Source organism: Centruroides sculpturatus, unplaced genomic scaffold (assembly GCF_000671375.1).
Source record: "Centruroides sculpturatus isolate CEXI.00-Female unplaced genomic scaffold, Cexi_2.0 scaffold2035, whole genome shotgun sequence".
Taxonomy (NCBI): Eukaryota; Metazoa; Arthropoda; class Arachnida; order Scorpiones; family Buthidae; genus Centruroides; species Centruroides sculpturatus.
In genome coordinates this window covers 57971-69562 of record NW_019386296.1, presented here as the reverse complement: position 1 = coordinate 69562, position 11592 = coordinate 57971, and the positions used below count along the sequence as shown (strand labels likewise).

Below are 11592 nucleotides of genomic sequence, written 5' to 3'. Positions count from 1 at the left end.
TTTCTGTTTGTTGATAGAAAGTTAGATTTTAGGGATTTGCTAGAACATACTTTTAGTATGCTGTTATGACCATAGGGTCGGTGTCTCTCTGACATAGCGTCAGGATGTGACATCACCGAGTCTCGCAGGACTCGAAAATCGCGACTTTACGTCACGCAAGCGGTTGGATTCAAAGTAGAGGTGAGGAGAGAGACTAGGAAGTGATTCACTCGGAACTCCGGTAAACTAACAAGAACAATTTTAATTATAACAAAAGAGAATACAGATATACTGCCGATATCAAACATGACTAAAGTTCCCATTGATTATTACTAGCCCGTTCGAGAGAGAGAGTTTACAAACGACTCGTGTGTTCATAAATAACTTGTTAAGAGACGCGGTGTAGCAATCATGGATTCTTGCACTTGGAAGGTGATTATTTAATGTCCTGGATGTAATAACACAGAGGAGTGAAACGGATGATTAAAACAGTCCACAAATGAATATCCAATGGCTTCCCGGTTGGGTAATGTTCAGAAGTAGGATTCAGGGACAAGTTCTTTTACATTCCCAGTTGAACGACTAGAAGACGACTGCTTGGATTCTCATCACTCTCCCTAGTTATTGGGTATTTTCCTTCTGGGGTTTTTCCCAGAAGGAAAATACCCAATAACCAGGAGTTTGTTGCCAATGGCCTGGTGTCCAATACTGGAAATTTATCGAAAGTTCCGGGTGACACATTAATAACTAGATGGATCAGCCTCAACAAGGAAGCAAGTCCGTGGGAAACAATTTTTATGATAGCTCTTGAAAAAAATCGAAGTCAAATGACGAAATTGTAAAATGACCAAAGGTCAAGCTAATATTTTCATCCCTTCGTCTGTCACACTGTCAACCAACATTGCAGTTGTTCCAGGGCACCGCCCTGTATTTTTAAAAGTAGGGCAAAACCCTTGTACTTTTTGAACATCTAAGTTGGACTTTAGACTATGTACTGGTACCTCAGCCAAAAAAAACACACCGAGAAAATTATTTCTTGCAGTTTTTTGCACTGATTACGATTATATAGAACATTTAAGCCTTTTACAGATATTGAGCATGCATTTTGCGCACACATACTCTATAGACTGTTTCGCCTCCATGTAGTGGCAATTCAAACTTGGGGTGCCAAGGCACTAATAGTGACGTTTAATTAAGTGAGCCCTGCACCTGCATCATACCAGCAATCTAGGGTCCCCAGATATGTCACCACATGGTAAATTTTGACATTCTTACTACACTAATGAGTTAAGATTGGTTTGGGGGCCCAGGCAATTGCCTTTTTTGCCCATAAGATAATGTGGCACTGAGAATATGTACAGTACGAATTTGGTTTTCAAAAGTATGCATTTATTCTTAGAGGTGATGATTATGAATATTCTTAGACATAATTGAAAAAGTGTTAAGTATGTTTATTTTATTTCTTAAGCTATAAAAATAGGTTTTAAAAGAAAAGCACTAGAAAACTATTTTTCTAGGTCAAAAAAAGTATTTGTGAATGAGAAAGCAGTAATCCAGACAGTTTAAAATCACAAGTTTGTTTGTTTGTTTAAGTTATGGCAATGCAACACTTGGGCAATCTGCCTAGGGGGATGCCTTCCGGGAGGTCTTTTTTAAGTTCCCCTATTTAGGCGTTACAGACATAGAGAAAACACGGAAAACTCCACGTGGTCAGCCCGTCTGAGTGAGGCATGAGATCCACAACCAAACTCCCAGTGTTCAGAGAACAAAGATCGCTTGGCTACTGGTGGGCCCAACAACAAACTTTTTATACAGTGAATTATACAATTGAATTGCTCAAAAATTTTTTCTCCATTAAAAATGTGCTTGGGAATATTTCAACCTTAAACATGTTTGACTTTACATCAGATAGCTCTAGATTTCAAGATATTTGATTAATATGTTCCTTACTAGTTTATTTGAAGATTTTTTTTTAAAATGTAAATTATTGAAATCAATAAAATTCATACTTTCATAACTGTTTATTAATTTATCCTTCCTATCAAAATCAGTACTTGTCCACACCAAAAAATTATGTATTATTAATTATCAATCAAATTACTTCATTACGATAATGACTTTCTACCCAATTCTCTGAATTAGGAATTGCAAAATTTGGGATAATCAGAATGCTGTAATTACATTTTCTTCTAAAATTTGTGATGGATATAGTAAAATCTTCTAAGGTTTTGCTGTTTGCAGAGCAGAGAGAAAAAATACATATTGCAAATTTTATCCATTTCAATCCCAGACACGTTTGACACTCAATCCTCATCACTTGACTGGATCAAGTAGAAAGGAACAAGACTAGACATATTCAGGTAATGTGCTGACCTAGGACTCAAATTCAAGTCTTCTAATGTGCCTTCACTGTTTCATCATCCAGCAATCATTGATTTTAAATGGACTCTCTACTATTATATAAGCATTCTGATTTGAGAGTAAAAGAAAATCATGATTGTTTAAGTGGCAACTTACCAAGTCAAATATCTAAATAAACTTTCTTAAGGAAAAGAATGGTGATTGAACAACTGATTACATCAATAATTAAACAATACCAGCATAATTTATTCAAAAATAAATATCTTTGACAGTTTGCACCTGAAGATGACTGAGCAGAGTTGAAAACATTTGTTTTTAAATAATTTATGATGGTATGATTTATCTCTAAACTTTTTCATGTTAAAAACAACATACATCAAAACTTACAAATATTCAAAATACATGTGTTAAAAATATTTGTAATTTACACTTGAATGTTAATTACTTTTGTTTCTTACTTAAGGAGCATTTGTTTTGTTCAATTAATATATTGTAAAATTAATTACATCAATTTGGTATCATTCTTAGTTTTATGAGTGTGATGTTGAGTTTGATGTAAAACTGCACGCTATTTACACAAAACAAATGCACCTTTGTTTAATCAAAATTATAAACATCAAGTCTTTAAAAAAATGTTACTATTGTATCTAATTTATGGCTTTATTGTAGTAACACAGCAAGTAGTAAATGAAGATACACAAAGTTGCATAATTTAGAGAGCAATGTTTACAATTGCTTACATGGAAAAGGATCAAAACAATGAATTCCATTTAATAAATATACAATATAAATACAACTATCTCACAAAGAGCAAAACCTTTGCTTCTGTTCTTCTTCCATGTTTTTTTTTTTTACTGTTTTTACTACAATGAATTTCATTGTGTTTTATGTATTTTAATTATATTATTATATATAATTATAACTATATATTAGAATATTGCCTAATCTGAAAGTTTATGCAGTGTTGCTAACTGTATCAAGCTTCCATCAAAACTGATGATTAAAAGAGAGTCAGTTGAAAATTAAATTTGTTTTTTATATCATAGATTCGCAATAAAATAAATAAATAAATTACTGTTTTTTTAAACAATTTATTATATTTATTAAATACATTTTATTCACAAAAGGATATTATACATTCTATTATTAAGCATAATATACTTTAGGTGGTGGTAAAAATGATCTGTCAGTAGTTTTAGCAGTTTTTGGTTTTGGAGCTGGTAATAATCTTAACCCTTCTTTTACTTTTGAAGCTGAAGCACTAGATTTAACTTGAGGTATATTTTTTGTATTTAAATTTGAAATATTCGATGCCTTTGATTTATTTGCTGATGAAAATTTATTTTTGGTTCTTATTCCTTTATTTTTTTCATTCTTAAACTTTTTTGCTGAATTTCCAGTATTTCTCCTGTTATATTTTCTCTTTGTTCCCCTTTTTTTGAATGCACCTTTACTGCTGCTAGCACAATTTAACCAACTATCTTCATCTGGACTATTTGGCAATTCAAACACATCTTTATGGATTTCTTGTTCAGCATCTAAAACAGCTCTGTCATATCCATATTTCTGAGTTACATTTAGAAACTGTGCTCCATATTTCTCATATATAATCTTAGTAACATGTGGTATATGTAGCATTTCATTTTCAGTCATAGGCATCTCTCTAGACATTTGTCTGAGAGCTTCTACATTAATGACATTTGTGTAATGAATTCCATTTTCTGCAGCAATTGATTTACTTACATCTATCAATTCTGCATAACAACGATTAGCTAATTGTTTAATTTCAGAATCATCATCAATCTCAACAATAGGTTGTACTGATAAAGAATGTCTAGATCCTTTTTTCAAAGTAAACTTTACTTTTACTTGCTTATTCAGAAGTTCTTGTGATCTACACCCTAATTTTACATATGAAACAGCATGCTCCATTTGAGTAATTACCAAATCTTCTTCCAGAAATCTATCTAGCACTAATTTTCTTAATAAACGTTCAGCATCAGCTCTTGCATAGGTTTGACCACGACCATGTAAAGCAAGTTTATTATGGCCTGCAGAAATTATTTTTGTATTATTTGAACCTTTAAAAATGTCAACAAAGTATGTTAATGTGTAGTTTTTTTTTCTTGATTCACCAACTAACTGTGCAATACATTGCACAATTGCTATAGCATCCTCTGTAACGTCACAAGTTTCATACGTGTCCTTGCATAAACAATTATCACATGCTGTTAAAGGATTTGATAAACAAAGATCTTTATTAAATATTTCTCCAAAATAATTTAACATCTGAACTCTTCTACAGTCTGTTTTGTTTTCACAAAAATTAATCATACGATATAAATTATCCAGATGAGTATTTTTAGCATGTTGATTTTCTGTATCTTTTATAATCATTCTTTTAATTCGATGAAAATCGTGATAGTTATAATATAAAATGCACCATGATCTTTCTCCATCTCTACCGGATCGTCCTGATTCTTGATAATATCCTTCAATTGACTTTGGTATGGAATGGTGTATGACAAATCGAACATCAGGTTTATCTATTCCCATTCCAAATGCAATGGTTGCACATATTACTTTACATTTATCATTAATCCACATCTCCTGAACATGATTACGATTTTCATTTTCTATACCAGCATGGTAAGATATAGCTTGAATTCCTGAATTAATTAAATCTGCTGCAACTTGATCACAATCATTTCTTGAAAGACAATATATAATGCCACTCATATCATTGAATTTTGTTTTTATGAGATTAATAATATCTTGAATACAGTTCTTTGCTTTTTTATGTACTACCTCATATTTGAGATTTGGTCTATTAAAACTTTGAAGAAACCATTTTGGTTGAGGCATATTTAACTGATGAAGAATATCAGTTCTAACACGAGGTGTAGCTGTTGCTGTAAGAGCCATAAATGGCACCCCAGGATATTTTTCACGAAGTATTTTTAATCGTTTATAATCAGGTCTAAAATCATGCCCCCACTGACTAACACAGTGCGCTTCATCAATGACAAACCTTGCAAGCAATTTCCTTTTGAATAAATTTTGAAAGACACTTGATAATTTATTACTGGCACTAATCTTTTCAGGTGTAACATAAAGAAGTTTTATACTGGGTTCCCTATTAAGCAATTGTTTATATATTGTATCTGATACATTACTTTCTCTATCCCCCGAAAGATGATTGGCAGGAATATCAAGAGTCCAAAGTTTTTGAACTTGATCCTGAATCAGAGAACGCAGAGGAGATATTACTACAGTGACTCCTTTTGTCATTAATGCTGGAAGTTGATAACACAAACTTTTTCCTCCACCAGTTGGCATAAGAACAAAACAATCTTCTCCTAATAAAGCAGCATTTATTGTTTCAAGTTGATTATGTCGAAATTTTTGTAAGCCAAAAACCTGTCTGAAAAATGACATCATTTCCTCAGAGTGAGGGAAATTTAACCCTTTATATTTATCAGATGCTCCATCATCTCTATGATTACGACAAAAATAACCTGCAACAAGCTTATTTCCAGATTCAAATTTTGAAATTTCTTTATTTTTTTGAGTTTCATAAAGAGCTGATGTATAATCTATTTCTTGTTTTTCAATTGTTTGTTTTACAGTAAAATCTTCTATTAAATATTCATCTAATTTTATATTTGTATCTTGTGTCTGAATATCTTCAATTGTTTGTATTTGTTCACTGCTATTAGAGTTTTTTTTATTTGAAAAAGATTTAGAAATATTTGGACTAGAAACATTACTTGTTATTACAGGACTTTGAATATCATTAAGTGATGAATTGTTTTCTCTGCTATCAGCAACTTTTAATTCTGAAGACTTGGTTTGATGTAAATTACTTTCTATTAAAGTACATGATGATGATGAGGAAGAAGACTTTATTTCAGTAACTTGCTGGAATAAATTATTATTATTATATTTTGAAGACAGTCGAGATGACAGAGAAGGTTTTTTATTGGATGTTATCTTAGATTTTGGTTCTAATTTCTTAATTTCGTTTAAAACTTGTGAACGCACTTCTAATAACTCTTTTAATCCTGCAACAGTTTTAACTGCAGCAGTATTTGTTTGAAACAAATCACAAATTTTGGTCATTATACTGTAATTTATTTCTTTTAAAGAATTAATAGATTGTGATGAAGTGTTTTCCTCAATAGGAGTTTTAGAAATAATTTCATCTTGAAATAATTGAGGATTATTATTTAGTTCATTCTTCTTAATGTTTTTTGTATTTGTTTCATGTAAAAAGTCACTTTCATCAAATGTTTCATATAGATTTTTTTCTAATGAGTCAAGAAAATCACTTTCAGATATATCTGATATTGTATTGATATCATTATTTGTTTGTAAAAATTCAATATTACTTTTAGCTACAAATTCTTTATCATCACCACAATCATTATCATCATCAAAAAGATTTTGTTCTTTTATACTTTCAAATGAATAATTGTGAATATCAGTGTCTTCATGATTATTATTTAAATTAGTGGATTTAATAGTGTTTCCAAATTCAGAATTTTGATTTACAAAATCAGATGCTTTTTCATTGAATTCATCATCATCCAGATTTATAGATTTCAATTCACATTTTACTGATTTTTCAATTTTTGAAAAATGTAAAGGATCCAAGTCATTAAAGTATTGTGTTGCTATAATTTCATCGTCATCATCTGGAAATATTTCAGAATAATCTGGTAATTGTGTCTCAGGTATACACACAGGATTATTAAAGCATTTATCATTAGAATTATTAGGTTGTATCGATATGTCAGGATCTTTAATAACTTTTTTATTTAAATCCTTATTAGCTAAATCTGTTTCTAACGATGTATCTTTATTATTATTATAACTATTCAAATTAGAACCGTCTGATTTATCAGTTTGATCAGAAATCTTATTCTTTTGTAAGGATATATCTTGTAGAAACTTCTTTTGAAAAGGTATTTCAAAATCATCCAAATCATCGAATGCATCACAGGAATTAGATTTATTTAAGGATATGTTTAAAGAAGAAATATGAGTGTCTTTTCGTTTCTTCTCTGCATATGTATTAACTGATTTCTTAACAAATGAAAGCATTGTTGACTGGTGCTTACTTGGATGTTTAGGTGTGCTGGTAAATCTTCCATCGTCTTCAACGAAATGTATTTCTGGAGCATTTTCTTTGGCATTGCCGAGGATTTTTGCAGGCTTTTTAAAGCTGTATTGCTTCTTTGATGTACTTTTCGGGATATTTACTTCGTTCTTTCTGTTTTCACTAAATCTAGACAACTGCTCTTTCAAATTATTATGAGGTAAGACGTCCATCTTACAGTCATTTCAATACAATAATTTAAATTTATTTCATTTTATCGTTACGATTCGAATTATACATAATAAAAGTCAAAAACAGGCAAATGACTTGACCAGAAAAATTCACATTTTATACTCACATGTTTGACAACTTTCATAATGGCGCCTTTTCTTCCGAACAGAATTATTTATTTTATATCGACCAATAGAAATGCTCGAAACTAATACCTTTGAGCCAATACAAACGACATAAGTATTATCTTATTAAAGTTTTTATATAAAAACGAATAATTTTGTTTTTATATTAAATCAAATGAATCATTTTTATAATAAATATTTTATTAAATATTTTTATAAGTAAATTCATAATAAATTTTCGAAATGGAGTTGGCAACATGTCCGTCGATCAGAGTTGTTGTCGTTATTGAAGTGTTGCTTTGTTGACTGTAAAACTAATTTGAATTATTTGAAAAGTTTACATTTGTAAATATACTGATATATTTTGCAAGTAGATTTAACTGATTATTAGTAAGTATGCTATGTTATTGCAAAAAATTTCATTATTAAATTTGTGAAAATGTAATTTTTGGTAAAAGTGGGAAGGTGAGTTTTCAGATGTGATTGACTTCACGAGGTATAGCCCCCAAAATCGCGCNTCTACGTTATTTAAAGGTAATTTTTATTATAGGCCTATAGACCTTACACAGCATTATTAATATGATTTTGGAGGTTACAGAACTTTAAAATTACTTTAAAAAATGGAAAATAATTATATCATTTGATTTCAAGATATTTTGTATACCTTAGAAATAATTAATTCTATCCCGGGATCTCGGGAAACAGTTCACTTTTATCCCGGGATCCCGGGACAAGCAAAAGACCGGGAAATGAGAAACCCTAGTTTTCAGATGTGATTGACTTCACGAGGTATAGCCCCCAAAATCGCGCTGCGCGTCGCTCAGCGAAGACTCGCTTTTAACTATGTAGCGCACGTGATTATACGTGTCATTTCCGATCACGTGACTCCGCTTCCGTAGTGTGTGGTTCATTAGACATCTTTGATTGCAAAGCGGGTCTACTGGTTGGGAGGTCTTCAACTCCCGCCCACGAATATCGAATCGTACCCTCTAAATATAACCCTTAGGGTGCCACTATGCAGACGCGAATTTAGAGTGAGTGAGAGCTTGTGAGCGATTTAGTTTTCGCAAAGGCAAACCATTCACAAATGCGAAGCGAGAAATAATGCTGGCGAGAGCGAATTTCTGGTTCTCGCACATATCTGACAGGTTTTGATATTTATCGCTTCTCGCCACATATTCTCACTCGCTCAGAAAATTCACTCTCTCGCGTCTGCATAGTCGCACCCTTAGGCTTCGACTATGCAGATGTGAGCAAGAATATGTGGCGAGAAGAGGCGAGACGCGATAAATATCAAAACCTGTCAGATATGTGCGAGAACCAGAAATTCGCTCCCGCTAGCATTATTTCTCACTTTTCGTTTGTGCATGTTTTTCCTTTGCGGAAACTAAATCGCTCGCAACCAACCTCTCGCTCGCTCTAAATTCGCGTCTACATAGTCGCACCCTTAGCAAGATATTCACGTTTTTCATGAACTATAGAGGGTGCTTCATTTTTACAAAATGTCTACTTTATTTGGGTTGCATGTAACTAGTAATGGAAAATTAATCACATATGGTGTTGCCACCTTTTCAAAATTGCTGACCTGGAAGGCGGGTCAGGTTTGTTCAAACAGAAGTTCCTGAAAATGTGCAAACTGCCTCAGAATTGACACACGTGCTCAGAACAAATGACTAGGCTGTGGTTATAGGCACAGTGATCAATGCCTATAACAAATAATTATTGCATTAACTTTTACTGACTGAAAACTGTTTTTATCTTGAACCAGTACTGCTGCCTATTCTCCATGCTCTGCGTTGTCAAGGTGAGCGATAGCAAGCACCTCAGCACCTGGGTGGGGCAAGCCCCTGCATCCCCCTAAAACTATATAGCATCGAGTATTCCTCAAAACCCACTTGAACAGTCAAGTGGGCTACTTGAAGCCAGCGTAGTTGCATGGGCTAAATAGTTAAATGTGATAATCTTAGTGGAGCACATGGCACAACTCACAATTATGTGTGGCTGGTTTCAGGGGGGCTATATCTTGCGAAGGGTCACATTTAGAGATATGATTCCTTTGACTTTTTTGCTCCTATGAACATGCTTTATAGCTCTGTTAAGGTCCAACAGTGTCATTCTGTACGATTGTACCGGAGGGGATATAATTTGCCATTGCATAAAAAATAATAATAATAATAAAATTTTGCATTATTGGCACTGCAAATGCCTTCTATGATGTACTTCTGGATCAATTAGCATAATTAGAAGTTCAGATCTAGTTTGAAATATAATTATTGGTAAAATATGTTTATTATTATTTAAATTCCATAATTTGCTGTCATAGTTTGATTATGTTAAAGACTAATATACTCATTTAATGGAGGATGAGATTTATGAAAGAGATCCTGAACTTCTAAGGGAGATCAACAATAGAGTAATCAATTTATCTTGCTCGTATGAAAGAAATTTAAAACGTACATACATTAAGAAGCTCAAATGGATATTCCGGTGCCGGAACATTAAGCCGCGCATAATAGAAGACACGTTTCTAACAACATGGGACTAATATAATTCCTACTATTGTTATTTCAATTATTTATATAGAAATTTAAATAATTAATGATAGATATATACTGTATATAATAAATTAAAAGTGAAAAAAGCTGTCCATAAATGACATCCACAATGGAAGGGGAGAGGGGAGGGTTGAGCTTCAGTGGACGTTTGTTTATTTCATTAAATTTTATACAGTTTATGCATCTTATTACATTTATTTTTGGATTTCTTGTTTGTTTCTTATCTAGTTATGGAATCTATCATTGATAAAGTCATGAAGGGATCGAGTTTTATTAGAAATTCAATGAGGGGAAAGGTTATGGAAATTTGGACAAAATGGAACAAGAGAAGGGAGTAAAAATTTCAAGAAAAATGCAGATATAATTTATGGACAGTCCCAAACTTAAATGGGCAAGCATATTTATAGTTTGCCCATTTAAATTTGGGTTGTTGCAAATGCAATTTCAAAATTGAAATTGGATAGTTTGTTTTAAGTATATATTCCTAAAATGAATATTTCATATAATATACTTTATTAATGTAATTTGTATTGGATAAAATTTTTGAAATAACTGTTAATAATTTTAAAAATAAAGGTTTTTGCCATGTTTATTTCAGAAAAATTAATCTGTTCAATTCCTGAAAGAATAATAATAAATATATACAAAACAGTGTTTGATTTTGTTATGTTAAGGATATATACTGTAATTTTTTTCTGTTTTCATTCTTTAATGTAAAAATTAATTGAAAAAAGAATTACATGTCAAATTTTCATTATATGATTATTTAATATTTTTAAAAATTTATTTTTCTTTTAGAATCTTGGTTAATAAATGTCGTCTACAAGTGAGAATAATGACATTTTGAAGGATTTGCTTTGTGCAGAAGATGACATTGAAAATTGTAATAGTTGGAAGGAATTTTCAAAAAGAGTTGCTTCTTTTTTAATTGTAGAATCAAATGTATCCTTTAAATAAGCTTACAAGTAGTATAAGATTGACAGCCTCTGGGATAATTTTGTAAAAGTTTAACAGTTCATAACTTTTATTCCAGAGTCTGTCACAATTTTGAGGAAAAAGACATCAAGCAGTAAAAATGCGATTGGTACTGGGTTAATTCCAAATTCACTCGATGGTTTCTGGGATATTTTCTATTCCAGAATCTCACGTACCCAAAACCACATTTGATTGCACTTTTGATGCCCCTTCGGATATACTTTTCTGCATGATTTGAGCGAGAGTTTCTGGGATAAGGACTTAG

At 31.8% G+C, this 11592-nt stretch overlaps 2 protein-coding genes across 2 annotated transcripts in view; one reads left to right on the top strand and one right to left on the bottom strand.

Moving 5' to 3' along the window:
- Nucleotides 1-3433: 3433 nt before the first annotated feature.
- On the bottom strand, nucleotides 3434-7844 carry LOC111614460 (Bloom syndrome protein homolog). Its single transcript, XM_023355839.1, has one exon. The coding sequence runs from the start codon at nucleotides 7672-7674 to the stop codon at nucleotides 3487-3489; it is 4188 nt and encodes a 1395-aa protein (XP_023211607.1). The 5' UTR covers nucleotides 7675-7844; the 3' UTR covers nucleotides 3434-3486.
- Nucleotides 7845-8039: 195 nt separating this feature from the next.
- LOC111614461 (NIPA-like protein) overlaps nucleotides 8040-11592 on the top strand; it is a 34399-nt gene continuing 30846 nt past the window's right edge. The window contains exons 1-2 of the mRNA XM_023355841.1: nucleotides 8040-8187; nucleotides 11151-11294. Coding sequence (XP_023211609.1) covers nucleotides 11166-11294 — 129 coding nt within the window. The 5' untranslated portion in view covers nucleotides 8040-8187; nucleotides 11151-11165. The remainder of the gene's footprint in view (nucleotides 8188-11150; nucleotides 11295-11592) is intronic.

Bases quoted from the DNA above. Each gene is read 5' to 3' on its own strand.
- LOC111614460 (XM_023355839.1), bottom strand. From the start codon at position 7,674: ATGGACGTCTTACCTCATAATAATTTGAAAGAGCAGTTGTCTAGATTT.